We start from the raw sequence: 17218 nt of genomic DNA, 5'->3' as shown, positions 1-17218 counted from the left end.
AAATATTAACAAATACATAATGGAGTTTTGGAGCATAATGTGGGGCATCTTGGATTATTTATATAGTCGGTACTATGTTTTCAGGTCACTTCATCCCACAAAAAGTGTTAAAACCTTAAACTGGGATGGGGAAAGCAAAGAACAAATTTAAAGAATAATGCAGGAATCTGTAAAACTTGAATACATGCATTTATACTAAGGAAATGTCAGAGTCATTGTGAGCTATTGAAATGTCAAACAAAAAATGGGCTTATAACTTTTAGTAGAGATAGTAGAAAACAATTCAGTTGTAGAGATTCTAATTTTGAAAATAATGTGACTATCTTACAGTAACGAACTGGGGGAAAAAGTGGCCCAGGAGTTTAAGCAGAGCTGCCGACTTGCCGGAAGGGAAAAATCTTCAGAAAATAGGTGCCATTTTGTCTACTTTTAATGGTTTTAGGGTTTGTCTTTTATAGATTTAATCGAGTTGGCCGTTGTTGTGTGATATACTCATTTCAGTATGGTAGAAAAAGCTTCAGTTGCAGTCATCTGGACTCAGTTTAGAAAAGAATAGACGTTTCAACTCTCATCCAAGAGTCATTGTCTATAAAAGAATTATTTTATTGACAATGACTCTTGGATGAGAGTAGAAACGTCTATTTTTTTCTAAAAAGAGTCCAGGTGACTGCAACTGAAGCTTTTTCTACTATGGAACACTCCTGGACGAATGAGGGATTACACCGACACATTTCAGTATGATTAGTAAGGGGCACATGGCCGAAGTACTTACCCATCGGACCACTGTGAAAATCCCCGGTGCCCCTGTGTACCAGTCTGCCCTTGCAGTCTTCCCACACTAAACCCAGGGAGGTCATCTGGCTTTACCCCTTTGCCAATTTGATAAAGACATCACTGCACACGAGAAGGCAGAAGATGTTTTATATTGTCCACACATATATTTCCAAAATCACATTGAAGTTATCCAATTAATATGAATTTATGAACACAGATGGAGACACAATGGTAAACTAACTGACATGTACAATCATGCAACACACAAGTGTATTGTGTCTTCAATACACATGTGTCCCCACGCTCTTCCTGTGCCTATTTTTGGCATCTCATTGGAACCCATTGACAGAAATGTGGTTGCCTGGCAGCTCCCATCCCTTCTCCATCTTTCCATCCATCCATCCATCCTCTGCTTAGCATCTCAGCACCCAGCTAGCATCGGTCTCCCCTGCCCTTTCGCTCAGCACCCCCATGAAGCCAGTGCCAATAGTACAGTCTGCCTGTGCTCTCTCCTTATAAGGGCAAAATGCACTGACAGGAGTGAGGCTAAGGGGGCTGTACCAGCGCAGACGAGCAGGTAGGGAACCTTGACTCGAACAAGAGAAGACGGAGGAAATGATGTGGGCCTATAACAACACAGGGTGACAATGAATTGCATGGGGGAAATGGCATGTGCTCTTTTGATGTTTTATTGAATATGTTTTTACATATTTTAACTTTAGTTTTTATTGTATGTTTATTAAGCATAATCAACAAATATCCAAAGGTTTCTTATTAGAGGACTTGAAATTAACACAAGCCAAATGTGGAATTGTGATGCATTTTTGGTCAGAACACGTTTGGTCTGACTTCTTGGCTCCTGGCTTTAAATGGATTTTTAACCTATAAACAGATCAAAACAAAGAACATAACACAGAGAGGGAACATACAATTTACTTACATAAAAACATTACAATCCTTTAATAAAAGTCTGATATGTTTAGTCCCCAATCTTTCGAATTTGTCCATTTTCAAACTGAGTTTGAATGTAATGTCTTCCATTTTGCAAATGTCCATAATGATTTTGGATCAGTCCTTGATTTTTGGTCATCTATTTTTTGAGAGTCCTTTTTCCCTGCAGCCAGTAAGCGCCATAGATATCCGCTGAGTTTGTCCTCGGCAGGAGTATTGAGGCCCAAATCCATAGTTCTGAAATCGAGTGGGATGACAATGTCAAAAACAGTCTGCAGCGCTTTAATTATCTCAGTACAAAACTTCTGAGCAACAGCACGTTCCTAAAACACATAATGGTGAGCAACCTGGTAACCACAATTTCCCTGTGAATAATGGGCACTTGACATGGTGTTATGAAACAGAATTCTTTCCAAACATGTGAGTTTGTGGTCCTCCATTGTGATGTACTTACTTGACATTCTGTTTCCCATTTATTTTTAATATAAATACCGCCATAAAACACCAAAGAAGAAGAAGAAGAATGGTTATTGAGTTGTTTGATTTCTTGGTTTAGGCCTGACTTTCTGCCTGTTATCCACCTTATTTTTTGTACTTCCAACAACATTCATGTTGTCTTTTGTTTTATCTGAACTAGGTAGTAGAGGTCCAGGTAGGGGTGGGCGATATTTACATATTTCACAATGCATCAGGACTGTGTTAAAATGTTCCTGTAAAGCTCTTTGTTGAGGTTCAATCATCACCCAAAATGTGAATGGACCATACATTGAATCACACAAGGTCAGAAATATCACTATAAGTTGTTGGGGAGATTACACCAGCCGTTTCTTCTTTGTTTATTTTCTTATCTCCAAAATAACAATATTTTTTAACAACTAAAGCAGTTCCTTCCTTCCCAGATCTAGCAGGAAAAGTAAACTTAAATGTGAAATGCTGTTTTATCGGGCTATTTACGTCACATTATTTTACCATTCAGAAAGTTTGATTTCATGAAGATTGTCACATAAATCCAAAATGGTAATCTATTAGACATGTGAACGAGAGTGAATTAGACATTTTTTGTTATGGTGTCAATAATTGCGAATAATGGTAAAATGTTGGATGTTTCTTCATCATAACATGACTTGTCTAGTTCTTGCATAAGTACAAGTTAATTTAAAGTAGGATATCAAAGGAATAATTCGCACAAATGATTGGCTTCCTACTAATCTCCTGGTTAGTTCAGCTGTAGCCTTTCCCAGCCTCCCACAGCAGTCGCCGGCCGCCCTGTGGACAGTGGCTAGGTGCTAATTGGGGCCTTGTGAGCTTGTGAATGAAAGTGGCTGGCATGAATGAAGCTGAGAGGAGCCTTGTGTGTTCCATGTGTGTTTGTTTGTACTCAACCTGCCACCTTCCCTGCCCCCCTTCTGTGTGCTCTCACTGCGATCCGTCTCAATTTAGGTGAACACCGGGTCCCACAGTGACACCCTTTTGCAAATAATGCATGCAAATCCAGTTAATAAGCACCATGTGTAGTGTGTAGCAGGTGCAAAAAGGGAGGATTTAAACCATGATAACGCTGTGATGCTCTAAGTGTGTCAGCCCTTCTAGCAGATGGGGAATAGTTTATTTTTAAAGTATTCGTGTCGTTGCCATATTATCTGTATTAAACATCGATTCGTGCTAATCTCTCAAAGCCTGTAGGCAGTAGCTCGGTTGCACTGAGTAATGTCCCTTTGGGGGCGATCCCACGGCTCAGCCTACATAAGACATACATACACAACCACTCGCCTTGTTTGCAGATAGTTGGATGTGTTGGGTTGTGGGATAAGTCTGTCTATATCCATTTTCCCTTCACATTTACGCTTTGAAGTTTTTAGCCATATTCTATCTTGAGTCAAATATAGTATGTGATGGGTTGCCTTGGTGCTGGTGGGTCCATAATAGAGCTGGTTATGTGTGCTATGTTATGTAAAGGGGACAGATGGAGTATATGGGGCAAGAAAGTTGAAGGGCAAGCTCTGTATAGAGATTTGGCTCTTTCTTGGGTGTTTTGACCAGGGTGATCTGTAATATGTTGTGTGTTTGATTAAAGACAGAGTGTACAGGCCTATTACTGGTTATTTTTTTCTGGAATTTCCCCATTGTGGGACAAATAAAGGTTATCTATCATTGCTATCATATCTTATAGCCAAACAGCCCTAACTCACAAGTGTTTTCTGATAGATTTCTTCAGAACAAGCAATATCGTGGTTTTATAAGCCTTAACGTACAAAAAAGCACTACAAAATACCTGAGAAGTATGATGCTGAATCATGCTGACTTTTACAGTGACTTCGCTCTAGTTTCACAAGAGTTGCTAAATACACAACTGGAATTGGGTAAACAACATTCAAGACTAATGTATTGTTTGCTCATTTGCATTGGTGCCAAGAGCTGGATGGGGGTAAGGGTTACCTTCCCCCTTGATGAGTGAACATACCAATCAAATGTCACAAAACATAACATGGATTACCAATTTGTTCATTCTACACTCAATTTTGGTGAAGACACATTTCTGTATAGCATGTCCACACGTCTAGACAGCAGCTCTTTACTGTACAGTTCCTGCAGAGGTTGAGCTGATTAATAAGGATCAACAATGTATGATAATGAATAATAATGAACCAATGGAAGAGCCCCACCCAACCTCCTGCTGTGTATGAGGCCAACAGCACAATAAGTCTCCATAAGCCCTAGAGGCACTGCATGTCAGACTGTATCGTTATGGAAATGAAGCAGACAAAAGGTCTAAGAGAACACCATTTTGCAGTTTAACCCTAACCCTCAGATTCATGAAATTGTCATTCAATTTGACCTTTGAGGTAATTACGTTTTTAATATTTATGTATATTTATAGCACTACAAGTCCAGGCTTACCAGCCAAAGCATCCAAATAAATTTGAAGACAATCAACATTTTAAAGAGACTTAATGTGCATGTATTTAATTTGAGCATTATCCTGACTTACAATAGTTGTTCCTGAATGAAGTGTTAGCACTTAGCATATAGGGCTTCCTCAACACAAGGGGCTTAAAATGTTATAGTAAGTAAAACATGACCTGGCTCACGACAGATCGATGTGTCACTCCAAATATTGCAAAAACTCATCTGGCTGGTCAGAATAAGTAAAACCAATCTCACAGGAGTAGTAGTAGTAAATATTGGTTGTGAAGTGGCTTCGCTAGTGAATAATATACAATTTACGACATAAATGTTAACATTTGCACAAGTCGGTTAAACTTCACCAGGAAAACTAATCTTTGGCGCCATCTGCTGGAATACAAATGGACATACTGCACATGTAAAACATTCATTGTGAAACGGGAGTTGCTTCTAAACAGCACGGAACACACAATTTTGAGACCACATTTCAAACATGGCAATAGTTGAAAATTGTCTTTTTTGCAGGCTTCTGATGCTTTTAATATAAAAACGTATATATTCAAACATTACACAGACAAATAATAATAATAATACTATAAAAAAAAATAAAAAAATCAATATCTGTATTTTGTAGAATAATCTTTGGGAGATACCACAAGACCTCTTCCTTTTCGTGCTCCTCTGTAAACGGTTTCTACAATGTCGATCATCTCTTGCTTGTCCTCCATTGTCCAGTTGATCTTGTTGTTGTTTCCAGTCCCCAGATCTATCATGATGTGCTTATTTCTGCAACAAATGTAGTAATTAAGAGTTAAAACTGCATTTAGATTATTAAATATTAAAGACAACTGTTTTTACCTAAAAAAGAACATGACAGTGCAGGGGTCATACAACTCGTACATCTTGTTAAAGTCTGGTACTTCTGTGATGTCCACCAGGTAGATGACGGCAAAATTCTTCACCTGTGTAAAAAACAAAAAGGCGAGCACATTGTTTCAAATTTTGTTATACGTGTTTACAAGTGAATATGTTCTTGATTCTTGAACTTTTACTCTACAGGCTGAGAAATAGATTTTCAAAGTTAGGGGACAGGGGGCCCCCTATCTAAAAAAGTTAGGGGCCCCCCAGCAATTTCAGGGCCCACAAGCGTTGCGGCGTCGTAAGAACAAGATAAATGTGTTGTTTTAAACCTCGTTATTAGCATGTAAAACAATTTAAAGTACTTTTATTTGATATGAAGGAAGCGCACAAATACTGAATTCATATAAACCAGAGATCATGATCTTTCAATATTGTTTAATTCAATATAATAATGTTTCTTAGATACAAAATGAATACTGTTTACAGCATTTGACACAAGGAGATCTTGTGGAATATATAAAATCACAGCCTACAAAATAAACTACTAACATGTATACATTGCCCCGATGATAACAACTCCAAAGGGGGCGGGGCCCTTGGATACTTCCACATTGACATACAGATTTTGTTGCAAACAACTTTAAAAAGACTAAATTGAGGACTGAGTAGATTGACGCCCGCCAACCTAGATATCACTTTTGACCCAAAATTAGACCGGGCGTTTCCAAGTACACCCGAACACAACCGAACGCAGCGGCCAATCAGATGCACGCTTTCATCCAAATTAGATCACGGACACCGCTCGGCCAATGAGAAGCAAGAAAACTGCGAAGTGGCATGTCGGTCAAAACGAAACTTAAGCGTTGAAAATGCCCCAAATATGGCCAAATTGTTAGTTACATCTTGATTTTTTTTGAGGAATTTCGATACAGGGGCACGGCGGGCCCCCTCCTAATTCAAACCCCGGGCGCGCTTGCGGGCCCCGGGCCCCCGTCTATTTCGCAGCCTGCTCCACCTCCTCCAGCCAGTGTTCCCTTCTCTGCCCAGTCTGTATAAGCAAGACTTACATCAAATGCACTTTTACATTTTGTTCACTGTAAACCATAATGCTGATCTAGCTTACAGGGGGTGCTAGCTCACTTAAGTGGTGTAACACAAGATGACTGGATTGCAATTCTGGATTCAACTAAGCAAGTACAGTAGGTCCTCTCCTCATACTGGATAACTGCAGCAGGTGATGAACTTTCAGCTGCAACACAGTATATAAACCCAACTCATGCAGTGAGCGGCTTCTCATTTTTATGTGGAAATACAAATCCCGTGGTCATGGAAAAGATGTCCGTATGTTTGAGATGGGTCAAATCATTGGCATCAAGCAGAGAAAGCTGCTTAATGCCAATGAGAGTGGGACGAGCTGGAGAAGGCTTTGTGCGGTGGTCACACTCTCACATCATCAATAAAAGATCAACTGGTGAAAAATAATGCAACACTGGATGGAAATGCATCATTTTATATTGCAGAAGCTCATTGGAACGCCATAGTGACTGTGTGCTGCAATCAAAGCTAAAGGCAGTCCTACATTTTTTTTTTTTGACAGGCAGTGTAATATGATTTAACCCTAGAACTCAGGTTTTGCATCAGAGCCGACCAAACAGCCGACAGCGTGGGACAGCATTAGACTAACAAGTAGTCAGATGTTTTGCGAGGCCTGCAGATTGGGTGGAAGTGCGACTGTAAGCGGCTGCTCCCTTAACACTGCTGCTGTGCCAGGGCAGGAGCAAAGGATCGATGCAGTTGCTAGCACTAGGCCAACTCACGTGATGTTTAAGCTAATTATACCCTATTCAGTTATTTTAACAGATCCATGACAGAAGTCCTTCGGATCATGGGGTTGGGATGTACCTGTTTGTAAAGGCCATGAGTAAGCTAATGAAGAAAAAACACTGCTATACAAGTCGATTTACATAACATATCCCATATAAATATTCACCACTGGTAGAAAGGGTATAAAAAATTGCATATATCGAATGGGCGACTAAACATGAATTAAACTTGTGAGCAACAGCTCTGCAATGTTGCCAGAGTGTGTCGCCATTGAGCATACTGACGCTAGCACCTAAGGCTACAGCTAAATTAACTAGCCTGGGTTAATATGTAGATATGTCTCACTGTAACCCGTTACCTTCTCGGCGATGCTGTAAAGTACTTCGTCCATCTTCATGCACGTAGGGTCCCAGTCGTGACCAAAACGAATCACGAGAGCTCGATCTTCCTCCGATAGAATAGCTTGATCCACCTGCCAGCCATTATGAAGATGTGGCAACATGTACGACATGGCGTTGTGAGGCTGTTTCTAATCAAAACAGATTAAATATAACATGTTAAGCAGTGGCAAAATGTAAATATAACTACAATTAATGTGCGTTTGGTGGATAGAAAATGTGGTATGCTAATGTTTGCCTAGGATGTTAGCAGAAGAAAATTCCAGGGGAAAGGGAACGCTGGTGCATAATTCCTCTGATAAGACTTGAATAACCTGATTTAGTGTGTAACATCTTACCTTTTGAATATAAAGATTTAGTGTAACGAGTAGGTGATGTCCGATATAGTCGTATTTTTTCGTGTTTTTCTATTAACCGAGGATTGTTGTTATTGTTGACACTGCTGCCAGTCGCAATGTCGCGTGTATTTCGCGTCATAAAAAAGCGACCAGGAGGTAAACCAAACCAAACAAACCTTGCTTAACTGACTGGCACAGCTCCAATAGACCTATGACTTTTGTGCATAGAAAGGAGGAATATCGTACTACTATAATTAATTTCAAAGGCACATATATTTTGGGCAGTTAGTTTTCCAACATTCATGAAATTGCAGTTAGGCAAAGTTAGCATCATATCCATTGACTTACAGGCTCACGATTGTACATGCATTGTTGCACTGAGTAATGTCCCTTTGGGGGCAGATGCCACGGCTCAGCCTACATAAGACATACATACACAACCACTCGCCTTGTTTGCAGATAGTTGGATGTGTTGGGTTGTGGGATAAGTCTGTCTATATCCATTTAGCCTTCACATTTACGCTTTGAAATGTTTAGCCATATTCTATCTTGAGTCAAATATAGTATGTGATGGGTTGCCTTGGTGCTGGTGGGTCCATAATAGAGCTGGTTATGTGTGCTATGTTATGTAAAGGGGACAGATTGAGTATATGGGGGAAGAAAGTTGAAGGGCAAGCTCTGTATAGAGATTTGGCTCTTTCTTGGGTGTTTTGACCAAGGTGATCTGTAATATGTCGTGTGTTTGATTTAAAGACAGAGTGTACAGGCCTATTACTGGTTATTTTTTTCTGGAATTTCCCAATTGTGGGACAAATAAAGGTTATCTATCATTGCAATCATATCTTATAGCCAAACAGCCCTAACTCACAAGTGTTTTCTGATAGATTTCTTCAGAAAAAGCAATATGTTGTTTTATAAGCCTTAACATACAAAAAAGTACTAAAAATACCTGAGAAGTATCTATATGATGCTGAATCATGCTGACTTTTACAATGACTTCGCTCTAGTTTCACACGAGTTGCGCAACATAGCCAAAATCAGAAGAATCCTGCCTAAAAGTGATGCCGAAAAACGTATCCATGCATTTGTACCGACTAGATTAGACTACTGTAACTCCCTGCTTGCAGCGTGTCCTAAAAGCTCCATAAAAAGCTTTCAACTGGTTCAAAATGCAGCAGCAAGATTACTAACAGGAACAAAAAGAAGAGAGCACATTACGCCGGTGCTGAAGTCTCTTCAATGGCTCCCTGTCCAGTTTAGAATCAAATTTAAAATTCTACTCTTGACCTACAAAGCCATAAATGACATGGCCCCATCCTACCTCAAAGATGCTGTAGAACCATATCATCCAAACAGAGCTCTTCGCTCTCAGAATGCCGGCCTTCTGGTGGTGCCAAGAGTCTCTAAAAGTACTGTAGGAGGTAGAGCGTTTAGCTACCAAGCTCCTGTGTTATGGAATCAGCTCCCGACCCATGTTAAATATGCTGACACAGTCTCTTCATTTAAGTCCAGGTTTAAAACGTTCCTCTTCGAAATCGCTTATGGTCAGACCAGTTAGGAACAGAAACATAAACCCACAGCTTTAGCTATGCTGCCCTAGGAGTAACTATCCTGGGGGAAGTATGACAGCTTGAGCACTATCCTCTTCTTCTGACTACTTATGCTATCAAACAATATTTATTTTTTAATTCCACTTGCAAACTGTTCACCGCCTTCTTTTTCTATCTCTCACTCCTGAGGACCTGTGGACCCAGATGTCCCTCTCCTGGTGAAGTGGTCCCTGCCCTGTGTGGACGGTCCCTCATCTGCCTGAAGAGTGGGTCCAGCTCGCCCCCGACGGTCCCTCATCTGCCTGAAGAGTGGGTCCAGTTCGCCTCCGACGGTCCCTCATCTGCCTGAAGAGTGGGTCCAGTTCGCCTCCGACGGTCCCTCATCTGCCTGAAGAGTGGGTCCAGCTCGCCCCCGACGGTCCCTCATCTGCCTGAAGAGTGGGTCCAGTTCGCCTCCGACGGTCCCTCATCTGCCTGAAGAGTGGGTCCAGTTCGCCTCCGACGGTCCCTCATCTGCCTGAAGAGTGGGTCCAGTTCGCCTCCGACGGTCCCTCATCTGCCTGAAGAGTGGGTCCAGTTCGCCTCCGACGGTCCCTCATCTGCCTGAAGAGTGGCTTCAGTTCGCCTCCGACGGTCCCTCATCTGCCTGAAGAGTGGGTCCAGTTCGCCTCAGTCGGTCCCTCATCTGCCTGAAGAGTGGGTCCAGCTCGACTCAGACGGTCCCTCATCTGCCTGAAGAGTGGGTCCAGCTCCAGTCTCCCTCGTGTCCGTCTGTCCGTCTGTGAGAGTCGGATCTCTCCTTCACTGGAACTCCTCCAGGTTTCTACGCTTTTTTCCCAAAGAGGTTTTTTTTTGTAGTTTTTCCTGGCCGAGAAGGAGAGTCTAAGGACAGAGGACCCTGGGACATTGTCCCTCGCCACCACAGACATTGTCTGACTCCATCGCCACCACAGACATTGTTGATTTATTTCTCCCTGTGGCCCTCAGAGGCGACTGTTGTTGTGATTTTGGGCCTTACAAAAATAAATTGATTTTGATTTGATTTAAATACACATCTAGACAGCAGCTCTTTACTGTACAGTTCCTGCAGAGGTTGAGCTGATTAATTAGGATCAAAATGTATGATATTGAATAATAATGAACCAATGGAAGAGCCCCACCCAACCTCCTGCTGTGTATGAGGCCAACAGCACAATAAGTCTCCATAAGCCCTAGAGGCACTGCATGTCAGACTGTATCGTTATGGAAATGAAGCAGACAAAAGGTCTAAGAGAACACCATTTTGCAGTTTAACCCTAACCCTCAGATTCATGAAATTGTCATTCAATTTGACCTTTGAGATAATTACGTTTTTAATATTTATTTATAGCACTACAAGTCCAGGCTTACCAGCCAAAGCATCCAAATAAATTTCAAGACAATCAATATTTTAAAGAGAGATAATGTGCATGTATTTAATTTGAGCATTATCCTGACTAACAATAGTTGTTCCTGAATGAAGTGTTAGCACTTAGCATATAGGGCTTCCTCAACACAAGGGGCTTAAAATGTTATAGTAAGTAAAACATGACCTGGCTCACGACAGATCGATGTGTCACTTTGAATCCAAATATTGCAAAAACTCATCTGGCTGGTCAGAATAAGTAAAACTTACTCTTGTAAAATCAATCTCACAGAGTAGTAGTAGTAAATATTGGTTGTGAAGTGGCTTCGCTAGTGAATAATATACAATTTACGACATAAATGTTAACATTTGCACAAGTCGGTTAAACTTCACCAGGAAAACTAATCTTTGGCACCATCTGCTGGAATACAAATGAACATACTGCACATGTAAAACATTTATTGTGAAATGGGAGTTGCTTCTAAACAGAACACACAATTTTGAGACCACATTTCAAACATGGCAGTAGTTGAAAATTGTCCATTTTGCAGGCTTCTGATGCTTTTAATATAAAAAAGTAAATATTCAAACGAAGAAAAATCAATATCTGTATTTTGTAGAATAATCTTTGGGAGATACCACAAGACCTCTTCCTTTTCGTGCTCCTTTGTAAACGGTTTCTACAATGTCGATCATCTCTTGCTTGTCCTCCATTGTCCAGTTGATCTTGTTGTTGTTTCCAGTCCCCAGATCTATCATGATGTGCTTATTTCTGCAACAAATGTAGTAATTAAGAGTTAAAACTGCATTTAGATTATTAAATATTAAAGACAACTGTTTTTACCTAAAAAAGAACATCAGAGTGCAGGGGTCATACAACTCGTACATCTTGTTAAAGTCTGGTACTTCTGTGATGTCCACCAGGTAGATGACGGCAAAATTCTTCACCTGTGTAGAAAACAAAAAGGTGAGCACATTGTTTCAAATTTTGTTATACGTGTTTACAAGTGAATATGTTCTTGATTCATGCACTTTGCAACTCTTCCTCCTCCAGCCAGTGTTCCCTTCTCTGCCCAGTCTGTATAAGCAAGACTTACATCAAATGCACTTTTACATTTTGTTCACTGTAAACCATAATGCTGATCTAGCTTACAGGGGGTGCTAGCTCACTTAAGCGGTGTAACACAAGATGACTGGATTGTAATTCTGGATTCAACTAAGCAAGTACAGTAGGTCCTCTCCTCATACTGGATAACTGCAGCAGGTGATGAACTTTCAGCTGCAACACAGTATATAAACCCAACTCATGCAGTGAGCGGCTTCTCATTTTTATGTGGAAATACAAATCCTGTGGTCATGGAAAAGATGTCCGTATGTTTGAGAAGGGTCAAATGAGAGTGTTTGGGAGGAGCTAGAGAAGGCTTTGTGCAGTGGTCACACTCTCACATCATCAATAAAAGATCAATTGGTGAAAAATAATGCAACACTGGATGGAAATGCATCATTTTATATTGCAGAAGCTCATTGGAACGCCATAGTGACTGTGTGCTGCAATCAAAGCTAAAGGCAGTCCTACAATATTTTTTTTGACAGGCAGTGTAATATTATTTAACCCTAGAACTCAGGTTTTGCATCAGAGCCGACCAAACCATCCTCTCATGGGAGAGGATTGTAAAAGAGAATGAGACAGGGGCACGGGACAGCGTGGGACAGCATTAGACTAACAAGTAGTCAGATGTTTTGCGAGGCCTGCAGATTGCAGATTGGGTGGAAGTGCGACTGAAAAGTTTAGAAGAGACTAAAGGCGGCTGCTCCCTTAACACTGCTGCTGTGCCAGGGCAGGAGCAAAGGATCGATGCAGTTGCTAGCACTAGGCCAACTCACGTGATGTTTAAGCTAATTATACCCTATTCAGTTATTTTAACAGATCCATGACAGAATTCCTTCAGATCATGGGGTTGGGATGTACCTGTTTGTAAAGGCCATGAGTAAGCTAATGAAGAAAAAACACTGCTATACAAGTCGATTTACATAACATATCCCATATAAATATTCACCACTGGTAGAAAGAGTATAAAAATTAGCATATATCGAATGGGCGACTAAACATGAATTAAACTTGTGAGCAACAGCTCTGCAATGTTGCCAGAGTGTGTCGCCATTGAGCATACTGACGCTAGCACCTAAGGCTACAGCTAAATTAACTAGCCTGGGTTAATATGTAAATATGTCTCACTGTAACCAGTTACCTTCTCGGCGATGCTGTAAAGTACTTCGTCCATCTTCATGCACGTAGGGTCCCAGTCGTGACCAAAACGAATCACGAGAACTCGATCTTCCTCCGATAGAATAGCTTGATCCACCTGCCAGCCATTGTGAAGATGTGGCAACATGTACGACATGGCGTTGTGAGGCTGTTTCTAATCAAAACAGATTAAATATAACATGTTAAGCAGTGGCAAAATGAAATTTCCCCATGTGGGACAATAAAGGATTATCTTATATTATATAACTATAATTAATGTGCGTTTGGTGGAAAGAAAATGTGGTATGCTAATGTTAGCCTAGGATGTTAGCAGAAGAAAATTCCAGGGGAAAGGGAACGCTGGTGCATAATTCCTCTGATAAGACTTGAATAACCTGATTTAGTGTGTAACATCTTACCTTTTGAATATAAAGATTTAGTGTAACGAGTAGGCGATGTCCGATATAGTCGTATTTTTTCGTGTTTTGCTATTAACCGAGGATTGTTGTTATTGACCACTGCCGCTTGCTAGCCAGTCGCAATGTCGCGTGTATTTCGCGTCATAAAAAAGCGACTAGGAGGTAACCCAAACCTTGCGTAACTGACTGGCACAGCTCCAATGAATTTTGTGCATAGAAAGCAGGAATATCGTACTACTCTAGTATAATTCATTTCAAAGGCACATATATTTTGGGCAGTTAGTTTTCCAACATGCATGAAATTGCAGTTAGGCAAAGTTAGCATCATATCCATTGACTTACAGGCTCACGATTGTACATGCATGCACACACACTGCATAAAGGTGTCTCCGAATTGTTTCCACTGAACAGTCTAATATTTATCAGGTCTATTAATTTGTGTCCAAATTCCTAAAAGTTCAAATCTCAGACATTCTGTTTGCATACATTTTTAGACTGGTTTTCTGGCCTGCCAATTGAAAGTGGGTGGGTTATCAGTTTGTGATCGATAATGCATAGTCATGGTGACTTTCCTTAGACTGGTGACAATGAGAATCCTTGATAGTGATCTATATATTCCGTGCAAACGAAGGTTGGTTGGACTGGTTTCTTGCCAGGGGCGGGGTAAGGTGAATAAAAACTGCTGAGTCAGTGTGAGTAGCGATCCGTGTGCAAAAGGACTCCTATAAAACTAGCACACCGCCACACACAAGTTACACTCGAGACAACCATGGCCAAGGAAATTACTTTGTTCTGGGGCTCCGGCTCTCCCCCATGCTGGAGGCCAATGATCACTCTAGAGGAGAAGGGTCTGCAGGGCTACAACAGCAAGTTACTGTCTTTTGAGAAACAAGAGCACAAGGGACCAGAAGTTCTTAAAATTAATCCAAGAGGCCAGGTATGTTCATTTTTCTTACTGTACATAAACCAGCTAAACACTAATTTTCTGAAACTAAAGGTTTTAAAAATCGTACCTGGTTTTTGTTTTTGTTTTCTCTTTTGTATAGCTCCCTTCTTTCCAACACGGAAAAATCACAATCAATGAGTCGTTTGCTATCTGCGAGTATTTGGAGGTAATATACAAACTCTTGCACTTCTTGCAATAAACAGTAGTTGAGTTTCTGAACTGTGCAACAATGGCCAGCAGACAAACTGTACACTGAAGGTCCTATAGATTTTTCACATTGTATTTTTATGGTAACAGGATACATTCAAGGGCCAAGGAACTGCACTCATCCCTGAGGACCCCGTGGAGAGGGCACTGATGAGGCAACGGATGCATGAGGGGAATACACTTATGTCCAAATGTGGTATATTTCCAATTTTATTCTTTCAAACCAAATATTTATACAGCTTGAACGTAACAAAGAACAGATCAGGTTACACATGGCATTAGGGTCTAAACACACTATTGCACTTTATTTGTTGTGATCCTATATTTTATGATTGGTTTATGACTTCGCTGTTGTTTTTTTTGTTGGGACAAAGTTCAGCTCCAGGCAACAGTCAAAATCAAAACCACAGAGAGTTCTTGCAGTCTCTCCTCAGAGATGTTCCACACACAACACCAATCCTAAAGAGACCCTATCTGCTATTCAAAACAAGTTGCATTAAATGCATAACAAATGCATTGTTTGTGAAGTGTGTGAGAGTGCATAGAGTCATGTGTTCAGTTAATGCCACTATGAATCACATGGGAAGATTGCTTATTAGCGCATTAATTATCCACTCGACCAATGTTTTGAATTATGTAATATGCCTCAACCCTTTGCACCAGGAGAGAAAATAAGTCAAATTCATCCTGCAGATGTTTATTTGATCATTATTGTTATAACAATTACACATTATTGTCCAATCTCACACATAAACAAAAGTGAAATAACTGAATAAAAATGTGTTAAAAGGTTAAAAATGTTTTTCAACATGTTTCAGCTGATGTTGCCTACTACATCTGGAAAATCCCAGAAGCTGAGAGAAATGATGCAACTCTTAAAAGGAACAAAGAGGCACTGACTGCTGAGGTCAAACTGTGGGAGGATTATCTAAAAAAGGTACTTTTCACACCCAATTTAACCAGAAAAATCTCCCAAGAAATGAATTATGTAAACCAAGTCTACCAGTTTTTAAATAAAATGTGTGCACTGCCACATGCTGTACAAGCTCTTCTGAAACGTGCCTCAGACTTATTGTTTTATATTGTAGGGTCATGGGCCTTTCTTGGCTGGAAAGCACTTCACAATGGCAGATGTGATTGTCTTCCCTGGTGTTGCTTTTCTCTTCCGAATGGGGTAAGTGTCTGGTGTGGGTGGAGCTGATGTTTATTTATGCACATACCATATATTCAACTCCCTTTTCTGTAGGTTGTCCGAAGAAAAATACTCCAAACTTTTCTGCTACTACAACCACCTAAAGTCTCGTCCCAGCATTGAAAAGACCTGGCCTCCATCCTGGAAGGAAACACCTGGCCAACCAATGTTTAAAGATATCTAACTACAAGTCTCCATTTTGCCCTTGCTTTGCAAAACTTTGCACTAGCTTTCTTACTGTAAACAAAAATAAAGGTTTTAAGAAGATTATTTTTTTATTTTCTGCTTTTTTATTTTTACTATTAACAAGTAAGATAATATGTCATAAACAAAGGAGTCTGAACCTTGTTATGATTATTAACAAGACTACGATCACCTCAAACACAATAAACTTAAGTACAAATTGGCTCCAGAGCTGAGAATGCATTTGGAGCATCCCCAATTCACATTTCTACACATTAGAATCAGAATCATGCTGCACTACTGTACATGTAGCAGGGATCAGCAGAACTCAGCAGGCAGGTGAAGTATATACTTGATCGCTCTTAAGTGGAGGTGGCCACACCCCAATAGGCCTTAACTACCCAAAATAAAACTCCCTTTGGGCACCTTTACAAAAACATTTTACCAAATCTTAAGAAACAAGAAAAATAACAAAGGTTATACACAAGACTACAGTTTACAAATATTGACCCAAATCATACATCATTGATACAAATTGATAAGATTACAAAGCATAAAAAGTCAAAATTGTCCATTAGGTGACCTCTGGGTATTCCCTGAAACCTGTTGTACCAGCCCCCTGTTTTGCTCAGATGTACTCAAACCTGGACTTTTCTGGGGCTGACTATCGATTTTTCTTCACTGCTGACCAGGAGGAGTCAGTTTTTCACATGAGCAAACGGTCTTATTTAAATGAGAAAATTAGGAACGTACAAGTGTGGCAGAATGCTTACCTGACCCACCAGTCCCTCCCACACAGTGTTCAAATGCGGTTTTGTAAAATAGTCTGTCAAAACGTGTTGGGAATGGCTGGTCAGGCTAGCAGAATGCACCCCTCTCAGTTTAAGGAGTGTAGAGAATATTTGATTTGTGTTTAGCTGGACAGTTCCGCTAACACCAATGGTGGAAAAAAAAAGAGTGGTGTGGTCTTTGGCTTCCCTAACAAAACGCAGATAAGTAATGGTACATGGTATTATAATATTGTATTGCATGCAAATTATGA

General features: G+C 40.4%; 3 protein-coding genes and 1 pseudogene across 3 annotated transcripts in view; 2 read left to right on the top strand and 2 right to left on the bottom strand.

Annotated features, from left to right (window-relative positions):
* Positions 1 to 5129: 5129 nt before the first annotated feature.
* On the bottom strand, positions 5130 to 7840 carry LOC140361786 (thioredoxin-like protein 4A). The gene is made up of 3 exons (XM_072447627.1): positions 7673 to 7840; positions 5488 to 5591; positions 5130 to 5415 (listed from the first exon to the last, which is right to left on the bottom strand). Exons 1-3 carry the CDS (start codon positions 7823 to 7825, stop codon positions 5244 to 5246), a joined length of 429 nt encoding a protein of 142 aa, XP_072303728.1. The 5' UTR covers positions 7826 to 7840; the 3' UTR covers positions 5130 to 5243.
* Positions 7841 to 11423: 3583 nt separating this feature from the next.
* On the bottom strand, positions 11424 to 13758 carry LOC140361416 (thioredoxin-like protein 4A). Its single transcript, XM_072447126.1, has 4 exons — positions 13649 to 13758; positions 13234 to 13404; positions 11829 to 11932; positions 11424 to 11756 (listed from the first exon to the last, which is right to left on the bottom strand). Exons 2-4 carry the CDS (start codon positions 13384 to 13386, stop codon positions 11585 to 11587), a joined length of 429 nt encoding a protein of 142 aa, XP_072303227.1. The 5' UTR covers positions 13387 to 13404; positions 13649 to 13758; the 3' UTR covers positions 11424 to 11584.
* Positions 13759 to 14392: 634 nt separating this feature from the next.
* LOC140361785 (tissue alpha-L-fucosidase-like) overlaps positions 14393 to 17218 on the top strand; it is a 40600-nt gene continuing 37774 nt past the window's right edge. The window contains exons 1-2 of the mRNA XM_072447626.1: positions 14393 to 14585; positions 14695 to 14761. Coding sequence (XP_072303727.1) covers positions 14418 to 14585; positions 14695 to 14761 — 235 coding nt within the window. The 5' untranslated portion in view covers positions 14393 to 14417. The remainder of the gene's footprint in view (positions 14586 to 14694; positions 14762 to 17218) is intronic.
* The window catches only part of LOC140362288 (uncharacterized), a 2941-nt pseudogene continuing 546 nt past the window's right edge, over positions 14824 to 17218 (top strand).

Source organism: Eucyclogobius newberryi, unplaced genomic scaffold (assembly GCF_026437365.1).
Source record: "Eucyclogobius newberryi isolate DKJ021-1_F unplaced genomic scaffold, fEucNew1.0.hap1 SCAF_16, whole genome shotgun sequence".
Classification (NCBI taxonomy): domain Eukaryota; kingdom Metazoa; phylum Chordata; class Actinopteri; order Gobiiformes; family Gobiidae; genus Eucyclogobius; species Eucyclogobius newberryi.
This window is presented reverse-complemented; position numbering and strand designations above follow the sequence as displayed.

Bases quoted from the DNA above. Each gene is read 5' to 3' on its own strand.
- LOC140361416 (XM_072447126.1), bottom strand. From the start codon at position 13,386: ATGTCGTACATGTTGCCACATCTTCACAATGGCTGGCAGGTGGATCAA. The intron at 11,933-13,233 runs GTAACTGGTTAC...TTTTCTACACAG, and splicing joins TTTACAGCATCGCCGAGAAG to GTGAAGAATTTTGCCGTCAT. The intron at 11,757-11,828 runs GTAAAAACAGTT...CATTTGTTGCAG, and splicing joins ACTCTGATGTTCTTTTTTAG to AAATAAGCACATCATGATAG.
- LOC140361786 (XM_072447627.1), bottom strand. From the start codon at position 7,825: ATGTCGTACATGTTGCCACATCTTCATAATGGCTGGCAGGTGGATCAA. The intron at 5,592-7,672 runs GTAACGGGTTAC...TTTTTTACACAG, and splicing joins TTTACAGCATCGCCGAGAAG to GTGAAGAATTTTGCCGTCAT. The intron at 5,416-5,487 runs GTAAAAACAGTT...CATTTGTTGCAG, and splicing joins ACTGTCATGTTCTTTTTTAG to AAATAAGCACATCATGATAG.